At 35.6% G+C, this 16963-nt stretch overlaps 2 protein-coding genes across 10 annotated transcripts in view; both read right to left on the bottom strand.

Annotated features, from left to right (window-relative positions):
- The window catches only part of LOC112568216, a 43691-nt gene that overhangs the window by 21640 nt on the left and 5088 nt on the right, over positions 1–16963 (bottom strand). Inside the window, exons 5-10 of one of the 8 annotated variants that reach the window (XM_025245397.1) lie at positions 16621–16869; positions 16236–16505; positions 15822–15956; positions 11991–12083; positions 11758–11850; positions 11087–11358 (exon numbers count right to left, since the gene is read on the bottom strand). The exons of 4 other annotated variants lie outside the window; for them this stretch is intronic. In XM_025245397.1, coding sequence (XP_025101182.1) covers positions 11318–11358; positions 11758–11850; positions 11991–12083; positions 15822–15956; positions 16236–16505; positions 16621–16869 — 881 coding nt within the window. In that variant the 3' untranslated portion in view covers positions 11087–11317. Of the gene's footprint in view, positions 1–11086; positions 11359–11757; positions 11851–11990; positions 12084–12986; positions 13884–14129; positions 14225–14717; positions 15081–15821; positions 15957–16235; positions 16506–16620; positions 16870–16963 lie in introns of those variants that run through there. 3 more of the 8 variants (XM_025245393.1, XM_025245394.1, XM_025245398.1) reach the window with 3 other exon arrangements.
- LOC112568218 lies at positions 1754–10821 on the bottom strand. 2 transcript variants are annotated; one of them, XM_025245402.1, is made up of 9 exons: positions 9903–9978; positions 9430–9750; positions 7157–7290; positions 6197–6383; positions 5614–5862; positions 4715–4882; positions 3992–4084; positions 3048–3140; positions 1754–2740 (listed from the first exon to the last, which is right to left on the bottom strand). In XM_025245402.1, exons 1-8 carry the CDS (start codon positions 9961–9963, stop codon positions 3091–3093), a joined length of 1263 nt encoding a protein of 420 aa, XP_025101187.1. In that variant the 5' UTR covers positions 9964–9978; the 3' UTR covers positions 1754–2740; positions 3048–3090. The 2 variants fall into 2 exon arrangements, with proteins under 2 accessions (XP_025101187.1, XP_025101186.1); XM_025245401.1 differs by having other exon boundaries at positions 1755–2740; positions 9430–9753; positions 9903–10821.

The raw sequence follows: 16963 nt of genomic DNA, 5'->3' as shown, positions 1-16963 counted from the left end.
AGGATTATTATGTTAAGTTTCTTAAAAAAGGAACGATAATCTAATATTGGTTTATATCCAACACAAAACGAACAATTCATGTCACATCGATGTTGTCGTACTAGTAAAACACGAAATGTGAAATGTACTAACGAAATAAAACTCATTTTATTTGTCAAATAATTATCCACATATTGACTTGTCTCTGCATGATTTCAAAGCTCCCTTCAATCGTCTTACATTTTAAGCCAAAAAGCAAAACAATAACACCCTGTGGATGGAAATTGCCTTATCAGAGAAATAAACCTTTTTAGTGCATCTGTAATTTTTCTCAGAATCGAACTGCCAATGTATTTTTTGCATCATTTCCCTTTATAGACCAATAACCTTTTGTCATTAGCAAACTACAAATGCCTCAGATGTCAAGCTTTGAATTTGGATTTTATTCAGTTGAGTACAGAGAAACAAGGTAAAAGGTTCCTAGACAGTAGGACTGCAGAAGATTGAGGTGTAGAACCATGTGAGTTGAATCGTCTGTGAGCTTTGGCTGCAACGACCATGAGAACATGAGACTTAGCTTTGTTTTCCTTCCATCCTTGATGTTGTTTTTATGTCAAAGTGATTCCGGTTTGGGTCGATTTATATCGGTTATAATTGAAACAGAGGAAAAACAAATGCGTTCAGCCACTCAGAATTCCGCCTAACCGTGCAGGATTTAAACGGGGAGGTTAAAGTTCACATACGTGAAATAACATCCTAGAAAATAAGTTTAAAGAGAGCGGAAGTGATTACCTAAAAAGAGTTTGTTAAGTGGTGTATTTAATGGGTACACACAAAAAAATATATTCACATGGGTTATATGCCTTTTACTACAAGTGAATGGGTTGTAGGGTTGCAGCTCACATTCTTGCTAGAACTCGGCACTAAATCCATGTTTGTAATGTTAACGCCTTTCATGTAATGTAATTCCAAGGACGTAAACAGTAACCGCCACTGGCGCACCCGACCCTGTAAGACATGTAGGTCACACAACTGGTCTATGATATCGCCTTGTGTTGGGTGGGTAGCGTTGATAATTATAGTGCATTTCTCTTTAGGACTCAAGTCATAAGGCACCACATTCATATCTTTTTCTTTCTTTACATTTTTTTAATTTGTGAAGCCGTTAAAGAAATTATAGAGCCGATGGAGTGTCTGTCCTTTGTGTGAACTTTCTTGTTATTTGTGAGCAGACAGCAGGCTGTACAATAATGATTTCTCAGTTCTCATCCGTCGGCTAAAATTCAACATGTCATTTATAGGTTACAATGGTAAATAGAAGATAAGAAATATAAAAGATGGATAAGAAAACAGAAGGAGTGAGACAATTAAAAAAAGAAAGGATTAAATAAATTAATAGCCCATAAGTCGCTTGGTATGTCGAACAAGTGGTTCAAATCCTGTTCCAGGTTTCGACATTGTTGCTGTCTAGACATTCCGCCAGTGTGTAGGTGTGACAGCCCAGTGAACAAACAGTGTGTCACCTGCTTGTGTCTGACTTCACATGTACACGTCGTCTGCTGTGAGTTGAACTGTTTATCTGAAGGAAACCTCTCAGTCTCTCTTTCCTCTCTTTTACTTCTTTCTTCCTCCCTTCTTACACCGTTAAACGTAAGTCATGCCTCTCCCACTCACACACACAACGTAGGAGAACGCAAGCATACACACAAACACGCACACATTTATTATAGAGTTTATTTCACAAAGAAAATGGTACTTAATCATTTATTTTATTTCGAAAAATATTTTTTTTTAATAAATACGTACAATACAACTGTATTTGTCCACCAGGGCAGTTTTCAGAATGCAATCGTCTAGCATTATTTATATACCTATAAATGTTGAAATAATTTCTCCCTAAGACAACGAGAGGAAAAGAGGAAAAGAAGAAATTTAAAATAAGGAGAAAGAAAGAGAGACGAAAGGTGTGCTGATAACAGGATCAGGTGACATAGTGTTGTCGACATCTACAAGGAAGTAAAATGCTCATCCAGTACTCGACTGTTCTCTAGTCCTACCTGGGGCACACAACATGAACGACATGACGAGAGAAAGAGAAGCGAACAACGCACAGAGCAAAAAAAAAAACCAAAAAATCAGGACACTTTAGGGACTCCCAGGTCGGCTAAGTGCGGGTGTGAGGTAGATGTAAATAAAAAAGAACTCGAGGCATATTTGCTCACTCGAGGAGTAGGAGCTAGAATTCAACTTGAAAATTTTAATTAGGAGTTGCAAGAAAGAGAATCAGTTCGGCTATAAATAAAAGACAAATTAAAAAAGAAAGACGAAAAATAGAGATAAACCGGATAGTTTTGTAGCACATAGCAGTGGAGACCATCGATAAAGGTTTTGTATTTGCTTCCTTCTAGTTGTGGTTTTATGCTTTTAAATTTTAAATGAAATAAGAATTTGCTTGTTTCTATGATTAAGCCCTCTACAATAAGATATTGTGCCGTGCTACGACTCGAAGGAATACACATAACTGAGTTTTTAACTGTTTTAGTTGTGTTTTATTGTTAATAGATGATCACAGCAAGCGTGAAAGAAGAAGGTGGGCTGTGGTCTGGCGAGATGCTAAACAACACACCTGTTCTTGTGGAATGTGAACCTTAAACATCAGCTTATCTTTTTGTTCTTGTTTCTCTCTTTTCTGTAGGTTTTAACAAGTCTTTTTAGGAAATGCGAGCAGTCCTTGATGTCCTTGGTATAACAAAGACTGCACCTAGGGAAGTGGAAAAAAATTATATGTTTAAAAAGTTAAACTATACAGATTACCATATGCTACCATCGTCCTAACATAAACATGTGATTTATAAATCACCCTTAACTGTTCGCTGTTACAAAATGTTCTTTTAAGCAAAGTATTCCATAGTTTGTTGTAAAAGACACTTTTATAGTGTTCATTTCTCGACTAGTACCCGGTTTATCGGGAAAGACCGTATTTATGTTAGAAAACTTTAGAAATATTTGAAACTTGTGAAACACACTTATTGTAGTACACGGTATATTAAATTGTATTTTTGACATACCTGTAGTTTGCGAGGCATTCTGATCTTTAAGAATAACTTCTCATTACATATGTCCATCAGTGTTTGGTCTTGTAACGTCTTTGTTGCTTGCACCTAAAACAGGAAAAATGATATTTTTCTTACACATTTTTGTTCAAATTTACTTCATCTTTATTATGTAGAATAGCGCCATTCCGAAGCTTTTAACTTTTTAACCTCCAGAATATCTTGTGTCATGGCATTTTTGGTATGTTTATTTTAAAAAAGGAAAAAGTGTCGCATGTAAAGGCGACTTCGCATTGTGACGGATGGGGATCTGGAAGAATATAGGGAGTGGAGAATGGGAAGGGACTGGGCAGCTGTGGGAGGAGGGTCGCTTCTCCATGATGACACAGGTGCCTTTTTTTCCTTCTGTTGTCACTTGCTCTTGATAATTAAGTTTCCTATGTCCACATTGATGATTCACTATACTTGTTGCTAGATCCGTTATGCTGCTCTGTTCTGTGCTTCTGTTTCCTTTTAACCACCATATTAGTTTCTACTGCTGGCTTTTTCCTTATGTGTCTGATATGCACCCACTGAACCTAAAATGAATCTCAGGCCTAACACAAGCCGTCAAGTAGTTTATATTTACTAGACCAGGTCCAGTGATAGATGGAATGCGGGAATAAAGGGACAAAGCCCTGTTAGCACTACAGCTGTTCTTATTGGCGTTTTCACACCTCAAACAATGTAAAAGATCATTTGAGTTGTGGTCCACTGGCCTCTGTATAAACTTTCTGAACTTTGATTTACATTTTGAAAAGGTTGTGCTTCAGCTTATTGTTCTTGCCTGCTAATACCAAAGCAGGCAAATCCATTTTAGTAAATAGTCGACTTTTAATTTATTGAATTAAAACATTAAGTGAACATAATTGAAGCCAAATATATATTAACATACAGAAGGTACAGTGAACTGTATTTACCTGCTGGCTGGCGAACTTCACACCTGTTCTGAGTAAGGTCTTCATAATTATGTTCGTTATTAGCAGGTCTTCTAGCCGTGTCGTACATTGGATCTGAGATTTTGAAAGAAATGTGTATATATATTATCGTTGTCATTAGTGAAAAGGATGCCCATAAGGACATTTCTGTAGCCGTCAAATATAAAAGAAATATTTATAATATTGTTTGTATGCGAGAATAAAATGTGTTAGTAAGTGAAAATCTTTGTTAATAAAAAAATAGAAGAAATAAAGTTCAAACGAGAAAGGTATAAAATAAAAACAGTAAATAAAAAAACAAGAAAAAAAGACAAGGAATTGTGTTTAACAGGCTAGGTGATGAAAATGGGCACAGTCCAGAAAAGGTTTGCAGCTATTGGATACAGATACTGCCAGAAATTTGTTTTAAGATTACATTTTTCATGAAGTCTTCAATGCAGACGAAACTAGTTTATTCTTTAAACGCACTCCTGATGTTAAAGGTGAAAAAAAGAAGTAAAGTGTGCGTGTAAATCAAGATTTTCTGTTGAACACGACACCAAAGCTTTTAATTATCGATCAAGGCATCATTAATAATTTTAGCTTGTGATATCGCAAAATGAATGTAAGAAAGTTGATACTGGATATCAAAGAGAAACGCCAACTCCGAATTGACCTAGATTCCTTTAATAAACGTTAAATGAATATAAAGTAGGATATACACACCTTTCCGCCGCTTGACTATGAAGACAACGATGACAGCTCCAATAATAATTGAAAAAACTACAGCTGCAACAATGCCACCAATTAGTCCTCCGTTAATGCTGCCCGACGATGACGAGTCCTTTGCTTTTGTCTTCTGTTCATCTACCTGCCTGATGCTCTCTTCTGTACCTGTCACAATGTATATACCTAGGTTCACATGCAAGCAATAATTATTAACTACAGATTGCTATTTAACAATAATTAAAAAATTGAAAAAATATGTAAAAACCGAATTCATATAAAATGTTTATGAAACCTAGTATAACATTGAAAAAATTATTGTCATAGCAATTGCTTCTCATTGGCATTGCATGCTTTACTGAGTGTACCTCATGAAGATATTTTAGTTTATGTATGTGTAATGTTCATGAAAACGTTTGTCCCAACAGACGAATTATTAAAAACTGTGTTAAAGGCTGTGTACTGCATACAATGTCGCCATCTGTATCATGTGCGGGCAGCTGGTGCACGTGCTGGTAGTCATGGTGTCAGTCGTTTGGTCACAGTAGATGTTCCAGTGAAACATGGCTGACGGGAACAGTATGTACGGCGAAAGATGTGTTCCCGTATTTGTTCCCTTTTCCGTCTTTGTTCCATTTTCTAATATCCCAATAGAAACGTTGACATATTCATTCAGTGTGTCTGTGTGCGCATGTGTGTTTGTGTGTGTGCATGCGTGTGAAGGGTTTCGAGCTTGTGTTCATTCTACCCCATGTGCATATTGACTGAAAAGTATTTTTATGTTTATATATTCTTACAGCCTAATAAATTTGGTTATTTTAGCAATCACAGGTATGCATCATGAATCAATTGTCCAACTGTGAAAAATCTAGCCTTGTGAACAGTATAAAAATACTTACATGCTACTGTTAAGGTGTAGTTAACTGTAGTGTTGATAAATCCGTAAGGACCCCAAGTCTGTCGACATGTATATTTAGTGCAGTTTTGTTGTCGGCTGACATTGCGAAGAAGTAGTCTATCAGTATCTATTCCATCCCAAGCAAATTTCGCAGGTGGATTTCCTTTGTATTGGGAGGTGCACATACAGACGACAGTCGATCCCTCAAGAACGGTTTCTGAACAGTTGATCTCAGGCTTCTTAGGAGGCTCTGAACAATGGACATTATTATAAAATATTGTAGCTTTCGGTGGAGGAATATGTCATCTACATTAAAAACTCTTTCGTCTTTAACACGTGCAAGGGCTTTATAATAGTCATATGTATAACATATATTTAACTATTATCTAGTTAGTGCCTGTATTCTGTTTATTTTCTGTTTACGCTTTAATTAAAATGTAATAGTTATATTTCCGATAACACTACCTATCTTAACATGTAAATTAACATAAAATATAAAATTACATGTGGTTAATTTAAATCGTTAGAAAGGTACAAGCAACATTGCAAATTGTAATATTTAATAATAATTAGTTCAAGGTTACCTATGTTAATCGTCTTTACAAAGAAGTTTTGAAGACCAGGATCAACACTGATTTTATAGGTGTAGCTGTACCTTACAGAAGGCATTTCCTGCTTAAAAGAGCAATTTCCCCTCATGTAGGTTCTATTCAAATAGCTTGTATACCTGTCAGTCCAATTAGTAAGGGGTTCTTCAAAGCCAGATGGTAGCTACAATCAAATAATACACAATTGATCACAAACATTCTAAAAATCACAGAAAAAACTAGCATTATAACAAACACTTTCCATATATAACAAAGAGAAAAATTCTAAAACAGCACGACAGTTGATTTCGTTGATAAATATAAATATCTATTACATAGCTTTTACCGATTGTTATTCTTCGTATCTGTTAATTACAGGAGTGAAAGTGATATTTTTCCTTCCTGTAAAGTGACTAGAACATAGTAAGTCGTTATTTCAGGTTTGAAGTCTTAAAGAAATTTAAGGAAAAAATCACAAAAATAGTGAATGGCCTATTTTTTAATTGATGATTAAATATACAACAATAGGTATTTATGCTCAGATATTAGCAAGGTAGGAAATTGATATTTAAAGTAGTGAAATTTAAAAGACGTATCGCATTTCTAATGTACTTGACGAAACTGGGATAAATTTTAATCACTTTATCACATAAAGCTAACATACAGAAAGATGTTAATTTGAAGTGTCTGAAAGTGTGTTTGGTTAAAGAGCTTTAAAAGTAATTTTGCTTTCTGTCAAGTACATAGTTTGCTCTGAACTCATGCTGCCTTACTTTCTTATATATACATATCTATTGTTCATTTAGTCCCTTAGAATATTAAAATGGTGATGACTGTACATTGTTTTACATTGTGAAAAAGGTTTAATGCTGCATAGATGTACTATTGAACAAAGCAGTTTATCATTATTTATTACAAATCATATTATATCTTGTCATTGTTTCTTCTTATTGTTACCTCGGCATTATTTACGCTCCACGTGCATTTGTAGATGGAATCTGACGAGTACATCCTTGCAACTTGGCATGTTCCTTGCACTTTCCAGTTTGATATCTCCACATTGCAGTTTTCGGAAACCAGATTAGCAGGTACTGGTAAAACATTATGTGTATAAGAGCTGCTTTTTCTAATTGAAAAACATGTGTAAAACTTAAATCATATCAAATTTACTCAGACTTTGGTACATTTGTCTCACTGTTAAATCAATTGTATGCTAATGTCGAAATAGAGGCTCTCAATCGTTAGCTTGGAAGGTCACCTGGTGTTGACAGGCTGCTAAGGCAGGTTAAAGTAGAATCAACAAACACTACCAACTCTGGTAAGCAAACGCAAGGAATTTCCAAAGAAAGGAAACTGGTAACTAGTCACACACCTTTCATCATATTTATTATATACCTTAAAACATTATGTCAAAGCTGCTCCCAGCTTGCAAAAGTTATCGAAAACCAGTAATAAAGGCTGCAAATGCATTTTCACATACCGCAGTTTCAGTCATACAATTAATCTAATAGAATTTCTATTTATGTATTTATTTTTAGCTGCTCGCTGAATTGCATGCCTTTAAAAATCCATTATGAGTTGAAAAGATGTAGAAAAGTAAACATTAGAAATCCATCGAAATACTGCTTTCAATATTTTGTAAATCGCAAATTTAGGGCATTCATAGATGGGACACGTGACAGCTGCGACACACCGCCAGTACGTGCCACAAACTAATCTTATTTCCTCCAGTTCATCCTGGAAAGTCACAAAGACAATCTCACTGTTTAATAGTGACACAAATGAGTGGAGGAATTGATGAAGTCAGAACTGTCAACTTGCTGAAAGACATGATTTTAAAACAGTACAGGCAGAAATTCAAATCGTGCGGCCGAGGATAAAAACACCTTTTTTAAAAAAGGCCGATGTCGAAGTGGGCGTGTTTTCAAATGGTTTCGAGGGAAGGTAGGAGTACACGGGGTGGTGTACCAGCGGTCAGTTTTCCCTAATCGCTACCCTGGCCCCGAGGCAGGGCGGAGATCACAGGCAATAAATAACCCGAGCAATAAAGAGTCTTTCTCAGCCGAGTATTTGGGTTGGCGGTTAGAAAGCTGGAGTGAAACTGTTTGCATCTGAACATACTGTCAGGGTTAGGACCGACAATTGAATGTATTCTCCATCAAATAAAAAGAAAATAAGGGATAAAGAGATGAACAGCGGAAATGACACAAACACAAAGACAACTGAATTTAAAAACTTTATTTTTGATGCTTTCGTCTATCTGTTCACATCACACTGATGATGTTACTCTGGTAGTATCGACCCACAAGGTTCTAAATCTTCTAAATACCTCACCTGTCAATAAGAAATGTTGAATTTGGTGTAATGTTAGGTAAATCATGAGATGAAGGGAAAAAGTGTTTGAAACTGTGCAAATAAATTAAATGAATTTCAGTTGCAAACTATATTTTGTTGTTATTATTGTTGCTCTTTTCCCCCTCTCTTACTCGTTGGGTTTTCCAAAAGGAAACAAACCACACCAGAGCCAAACTAACAGCGGTGTATACACGTAAGCGCAGAGGGTGGTAAGAAAATGGTGTAGTAGAAAGGACATGGAATTTATGAGATGGACACGACTGTCATTTTCCAGATTCAGAGTGTAAGAAACAAAGTATACATAGCAACTGGAAAATAAAATAGCAATACTACAGTTGAGCTGTTCATTCTTCTCTCCTTTATATATTCTAGTTTTGTTTGTTTGTGGAGCCCTAACCCTGACAGTGTGTTCAGATAGAAGTCGTTTCGTTTCAGCGCTCAGACCCTACACCAAGTACAATGGTCGGGTGAGGGAGACGTTTTATTGCCATGCTACTCGACGGTGCCTGTGATGTCCACCCCGCCTTTTGTCCGGGTAGTAATTGAAGACGACTGGCCGCTAGCAGTCCGCACCGCGTGTACTCCTACCTTCCCTCGCACGGACGATACCACTCACTTCACTCAGGAGGGACGATATCGGCCTTTAAATGAAAACATTATTAGAGAGAAAAGAGAGATAAGAAAGTGGGATACCCAGGTGAAAGCAGGAACATTAAGTACAGGAGGCACAGCCATACTCTTTCCGCCTTGCCTGCTACACGGTGTTACATGTTACTAAAATGCACATAAATGGCAGTCAAGACAAACATGTAAGCAAGTTACAGTCTCGAATTCCCTGAAATGCTAAGAATAATAAAAAAAAGCATTCTACCCACCTGTTACCCGAAGTCTACACGTATACATCGAGTAAGAATCTTTACAATGGAAAAAACCAGCTTCCTCCCTCGTGACATTAGTGATGTCTAAAATGCTTTTGTACAACCGTGAAGGCCACGAAGACCACTCGGCGTGTATTCTGAACTTATTTGACTGTATGGGATTGCAACGTGTTCCACTGCAGTAGCCGATGTAGTCCCCCAACGTGTTGTTGGTAGAATAATACCACTCTATCTCACTGTAAGATGGACCACAGGTAAGGCTGAGCTCATCGTCCTCCGTTACATTTATCATGTCAGTTGGACATTCTTCAATGTTGACTGCTAAACAAAGGCAAGCAATAAAAATCGAATGAAGTTTAATATTTTTCAAACAAAAAGGTGCTAAAATATTTGTGTCGACTTTTTATACTTTTATAATTACAAAACCAATGATATAAGACCGTGATTACTTTGCATAAAGTTGTACTTACCTGAATATACTTTTCGCTCCAGAAGAATAAGACTGTAAAATATCAAAAACTTCGCCTCCATCACATAAATGGTTAGCTCACAGGTGCTCACTTCCTTATTCTATGATCCCGTTGCCTTCAGGTCATCACGTGACAATTGGCAGGTACACGAGGTGCAAAAAGCCCTGCGCTATTCAAGATAGTGCGTGACTTTATCATGTCATGGTGTTATGAGAAGTAGGCATTGAACACAAACATGAACACATAGGTTTCTTCCCTGACGTTTTTTTTCTGTCAAATGTCCAACCTGCCAAATGTTGTGAATGTTTACTTGTCTTCCCGGTAAACAAAGCAATTAAAGCCAAAAAAATTAAAACATGTCCTACGCTGTTTGACTTGGAAGTGTCACTCTTTACGACTACACTAAAACATGCAGATCTTATAAATATTGTTATTAGAAATAGATGTTCTTATTCAGGGGGTTACCTTTTGTCAATAAGGTGTCTAAGCAGTAATAGTTTTATTTCTTCCACGAATTGGGAAAGCATATAAACAGAAAAAGGCATCGACTCATCAAATCTCATACATGCATAATGGACATGACATGTTTTATTTTACATTTCTTGTTAATAGCGATAAAATTCCACATCCGGTCGCAACGAAATTACGCGATAAACACCGGGTATTTCCTTCCTTGTGCTCACACCCGTCCGCCGTGAGGTCGGCATGTGTGTAGAGGTAGACACACACGGTGCAAGAAACTCCTACGCTAGTGGAAATAGTGCAGGATTTTATCATGTCATTGTGTTACAAGAAGTAAGCATCGAACACAAATATGAGCATAATCCTTGCTTGTTTTTTCTCTTTCAAATGTCCAACCTTCCAACAGTTGTGATTGTTTACTTGTCATCCCAGTAAAGCAAGTGATTCACGCGGAAGAATATAAAAACTTATCCTAACGCTTTTTGCTTGAGAGTATTTCTGTTAACGACTAAACTAAAAATATGAAGCTCTTATAAAATTGTTATTAGGAATTGTTTTAAAGGGGAGTTAACTTTTTTCAATAAAGTGTCTAAGCAAAGTAAGAGTTTTCTTTCTTCCACAAATGGGAAAACACAGAAACACAAAGAGGTATAAACACATTTATTCACATACATGCATAATGGTCATGAAATGTTTGAGTTTTATATTTTTTTACTTAAAAGCTTCTACGTTTTCAAGCTATAAAGTAGGACAACTTTTTACAACAGTTACTATAAAAGCCTTATAAGGTTTATTATTAATGCCCTTTATAAAAATTGCACGGCAAATATTCAATACTTAACAAATCATATTTATTAATATAACATTGACTCAGTATCACTAACATTAATACAACATACAAAACTCGGAAACAGTTCCATTAATCAGAGCACATGCTACTTAGGTAAAACACCTTAGGGAGTTGTAGGCCTTTTTCCTACAATAAATATTGCATCTGAAAATAACAGCAAAAATAAAACAAAAATTAACATAAATATAAATATAGTAATATACAATTATAGAAAATGCCTAGATATAATTTATTGCGATAGGATGTTTATATGATGTTAGATATTTTATAAATTTTAATTTATCGAGTATTAAAAGTTTGGTATATACACTTGGTTATTATTTTCAATACTATATCATAATAAATATTTCATTAAACGTTTAACCAGGCTATTTGTGAGATAGCATGTGTGTATAAGTAAACGAAAAATGTTTTTTTCAAACTGTATTTTATATATATCTTTTACTTACTATGCTTTATACAACAGTTCATATTTGAAATTTACAGTTGTTGTCTTTTTATCTGTTTCCTAAATACAGTTGATATTAATTTCCTGTTCCATACCTGCAGATTCAGACGCATTGTGACCTGTGTGAGTCAAGCCCACGTAGCCATGTTCATCACCCTCCTGCCTTGTGACCATGTCATAGGAAGCATCTAAGTATCAAAATAAGATTTGTGTATGCACATATCAAACTCAGCATATACCTATGAGAATATTCCTTTAAAAAAAACATCTACGACTATTGACTACAAGAATAAAATTTTATAAGAATTGCTCGTGGCAGTTTAAATACCTGTTGGCTGACCTTCTTTACATCTGTTCTGGGCGAGATCCACGTAATTATGTTCGTTGTTGGCAGGTCTTCTAGCAGTGTCGTACACGGGATCTGAGATGAATACACACATATATATAAGTGTGAGCTTTTTATGCTGCAATTTTATTCCAAGTTCCGCGTATGGACAACTTTATGGTGCATCTCTTTGCCTTAACCTCTAATAATTATTATATTGGAAATTTTACAACAATGAGATTCTTGAGATTGTAATATATTTTAACCTTGAATAAGTCAAGTGTGCTTTATGTAGATGTGTTTACCTTGAAAAAAATCTGGAAAGTATTTTAATTATTTGATGTTGCAAAGTGTCCTAATTGTGTTGATCATGTGCTTAAGCTGAGATTTACTCACATTAAGAGTGAATATGTATAATAGGGTATGGATATCCACTTGAAAACTAATATTTTTCACTTATCCAAAGAACGTATACTTACTTGTATATTCAACTGCAATTTTTACTTTTTTTCTACGTACACCACCCGCTTGTTCTTCAATAAAGTAATTCTATTTTTTCTGTCGTATTACTTTCTTTTCTATGGTATAACTTTAATAATTTAGAGGAAAGACATTTTGCAGAATGAAAGGTTTATGAAAGATTCTGTCAAGTTTCCTAGGATGTGTTTTATGTTGGGTTTTTTTGCAATTTTTTATGTGATAGATGTTTAGTGCATATATTGTATAAGAAAGAAATAAACGAAGAAAGACATAGAGAACAAAAACAATTGAAATTTTTTTCCCATAATTATTTTAATATTACGCGAGCAGTAACCCCGTGTTCTCTTTAACCTTAATTTGCAACGGTCCCAGAATCTTAAATATTAAGGAATTTTAATTTTGCCAAATATGTTTAAGTGCGTTTTACCCAACAATTTAGATCATCTTGAATCATATTTGTAAGAAGGTGCTGATATTTGAAGAATACCCCTCATGTTTTAAAAACAACAACAAATGATATTAGAAATAAGAGACTATTTATTTGAGTGTTATCAATACGTAATGTAATGTTTTACAAACATGCCGCGAAGACTTTTAATTATGATTTTTACAATTAAGATACCTCAGGATAGTGAATTGCCTTAGCCTACAAACAAATTCACAAATATAGAACAAATGGTAAAAAAAAACCCATGAAAACATTTTTCACTACGTAGACTGCATAGGCACAAAAAGACATACATTTGAATAAAATTCAACTGATACATATGTACCTGAAAGTGAAAATACTGTTAACTCTTTCTATTTCTTTTGTGTTTTTTGCCCATTAATCTTTCTTCACACGTTCATGTTCGTTCTCATACACATAGCATAGCCTATGTTCAGTGATACCGGTATGGATACTTTTTAAATCAATCTTTCCATCCATCGTTTGTCTCATTAACTTGTCTGTACATTTGCTTATCCATTTTTAATAAATCTATACATCAATATCTTTTAATAAAGCTATACATCACACATCTTTTATACATGCAACAATAACATGCAACAATACATGCAACAATATTATTACACTTCCTATTTTGCTTTACAACAGGTCCACATATCTGAAAGAGACTCTTCCCAGAAACGCGAAGAAGCGATAAGAAACCTTCATTTCTTTGCTTTCTCTTTATATTTTCACAGATTAGTAACACTGTTCAACCTATTGTGGACTTTATCTGCCAGAAACTTCTAACCTTAGGACTTAACCGTTAAACGTATGTATGTTCAGTAGGTCGGCTCTAAAGTGAAGTAATTGTCTTCTGTGGTCTGAAGGTGATTGTAGTCAACATCAAGGTCTTCTTGTCCAGTTCGATCTTTCTCGAAATGCAGAGCATTGTATTCGTCTTCAGAGGCGGCTAGCGTAGAACTTTCCTGTTACGAACACGTAAAATTACTTTGCAAGTTGTTGTATTGTTTTTAATTCAATACTATAAGCCGTGTTTTTTTAAAAAAAGCAATCAGCTGGGTCTGATACTTTTAGAAAACTTGAGAGAAATGTCTTATAAATAAAGGCATAATTGCAAAAAATACTCCAAAACAACCAACTTTGATTAAAAAAGGAAGCATTTAATTTTTGTAATCATTGCAAGATACTTGTCAGTGACAAACAATCCTTACAGGATTCATGGTTCCAGAATTTGAAGCCCAGGGAACTACATGGTACACGCCCAAACCAGAGTCTGTTAAAACTTCAGTGACATTCATGTATCCACCTGGAAATTATAAGATTACAAAATCGTTAGTATACATTACTATGAATAGCATAATGTAACACGTGAGCACCTATCTGCATGCCTTTACTGCAACTTGTTTACCATGCTTCCATTGTCCCTTTCATTAATAGACAGTCTTGCTTAAATCGAAATTTCCTTCCAATCCGCTTTCTTTGACGTAGTTTTGAATCATGGACACACCTAGACATGTTTTATTAATTTTTAACATATACAGAAAACCACACCGAATGATGTCAGAATTTCACTGTTTATAACCCACACCACAGTATTAATAATAAATCTCACTCTGCATGTGCTACATGCATTAAACTACTCTCGTGGATTCCTATTTTTTTCTGTTTAATGTCCATAATTAGGATTGTCAAGCTTATGCTACCATCATGTATACGAAAAACTCATTCTCTTATGCTTCCTAGACATATTTATTTCTCAGCTTTGCCCACAGTTATTAACAAGAGATGCAATGTTTAACCTGATAATTCTTGGAATTTCTTTACAGCAACTGCTGGATTTACTGTTGACTGGGCCGTTGCCGTGCATTCACTAGTTTCTTTTGCGACTTCTTCCGCTTGATGGTCGCAAATACTCTCTTCATAAAATGCTGTACTGTCAGCAGTCTCGTACACTGAATTATACCCATTCTCGCCCTGCTGGGTTGTCCCTGAACTAGGGATGGTGTACAGGTCACCTGATGGAGCTGAGTGGCGTTCAATGGGAGTCTGGGTCTTCGGCTTCTTTACGACTGCGTAGAGCTTCGACAGCGGGTTGTTATGTTTCAAATAGTTCCCAAATTCAGATGAAGATCCTGATGTACATCCTTCTTGTTTTGCGATTTCTGCATCGATAAACATTTTGGTTGCAGTAGTTTTCCTTGTAAATAAATTTGTTTAGCCTTTTACAACAACATTTTAACAGAGCGAGATTTCAGTACAAAATACGTTATCAGTTTCTTACAAGGACTGATTTCAAAAATACGTTGATAATGTTGAAAAGAAACTTTAAAATACAACTTAAAAAATATTGTTAAAACACAAAAAAGTGTTACATCTTAAAAGAAGAATTTTAAAAATGTAATTTAGTGAAGCAACGCGAGAGCGAAAAGAATCTACTTTCTATTTTATCTTATCAAATGATGCCGGAAAAGAAAGCAGATTAAATATGTCGAATAATATCCAACTCTAGTGAGTTTGTTAAAGAATCTTTTATACATTGGAGTAGAATATACGTAAGAAACACTCGCCTGGCCTGTGGGTTCTCCTGTTGGTGAGTCTTGCTAAGCGCAGGTGTTAAACTTAAACCAGTTAGAACTTCAATGGTTAAGCTGTTCTCTCTTTTGAGTAATGCCAAAAGTACTTATGTGAAATTAAGATAATATTACGAAACAATAAGTGCAACACATTGTGTGATTTAAGTTATATAGCACTTCTATTTTAGACTCCTGAGAGAAGAGTTTTAATACAAAAACATATCGGTGCTGTGTGTATGATTTAAAGCTCAGAGACCGACACAATACAAAAAGAAAAAGGCGAAGTTTCTTTCACGCTGCACATAGACTACAGACCACAAGAGGTCTAACCTTTTCGGCGTTTAATGATGTATACAACAACAACTGCTATGATGACCAACATAATCACGGCAGCTGCAGTGACTCCACCTATGAGTCCACCATTGACACTTCCGTTGGACATAGCGGTGTCTGAAGCCTCGTCTGCTAGAAATAAAAGAAATAAAGTAAACAAACAACTCAGCTTAAACACACAATCAAGATACTGAAAGAAAATCTATCATTCAGTATTTATTGTAAGTAATGAAAGTATTTTATTTTCTGTTGACGTTGCTGGTCCTAAAATTGTCCGTCATATCATAGTCAACACCAACCCTCACCATCTACTTGTTAATCTATCTTACTAATGTCGTGTACTTTATGGTCTGAGCACAAGCTTGTCTCTCTACGGGGAAAATTTGTAAATAAAGATTTGAATGTACTTACCTGAAATAGGTAGCACGAGGGTTTGTGAAAGAAACACATGTTTGTAGTATGCATTGCTTGCTCTGCACGTTACTGACAGCTCTTGATGTTCGGTTAACTTCACAATGCAGTTGCTGATGTTGGTGTTGTTTGTCTGCCTAAGACATGTCATGCTCCACGTGAACACAGCAGAAGGATAAACATCGACTGCTGTGCAGGTAAAACTTATTATGTCAGATCCATTTTCTGCTTCTTCTTGGGTGCTGTTTAGAAGAACCGCAGAAGGTCCGTCTGCAGACAATCGCAGAATATATATATATTGTCACTAACCTAACCTACATTTCTTTTTATCTTTCACACACATAGAGTCTAATGTGGAAAAAAAACAGAAAAAAATGGTACTTACACGCAACACCAATGATGAAGGAAGTATTTTTGTTGATGTAGCCCTGTGGCCCCCACACCAGTCGACATGTGCGCAGTTCTCCATTTAAATGTCGACTTGCATTGTTTACTTGTAGAACTTTGCTATCCAGTCCATCCCATCCAGCTTTTGCAGGTGGACTGCCAGTTGCAGTCGATTTGCAAGTGCAAGAGAAATCCGATCCCTCAAAAACATGCTGTGGGCAGTCGTGAGTGGGTCCTTTAGGATAAGCTTCATGTTTTTGAACACGCAGAAAAACAATGTTAAGAAAACATGAATTTACTAGTCCGTAACTTGAAGGATTTTTTGTCAGATATCAGTTTAT

The sequence above is a fragment of the Pomacea canaliculata genome, linkage group LG7, assembly GCF_003073045.1.
Source record: "Pomacea canaliculata isolate SZHN2017 linkage group LG7, ASM307304v1, whole genome shotgun sequence".
In the NCBI taxonomy this organism is placed as follows: domain Eukaryota; kingdom Metazoa; phylum Mollusca; class Gastropoda; order Architaenioglossa; family Ampullariidae; genus Pomacea; species Pomacea canaliculata.
The sequence above is the reverse complement of the archived record's forward strand: the minus strand, read 5'-3'. Positions and strand labels throughout refer to the sequence as shown.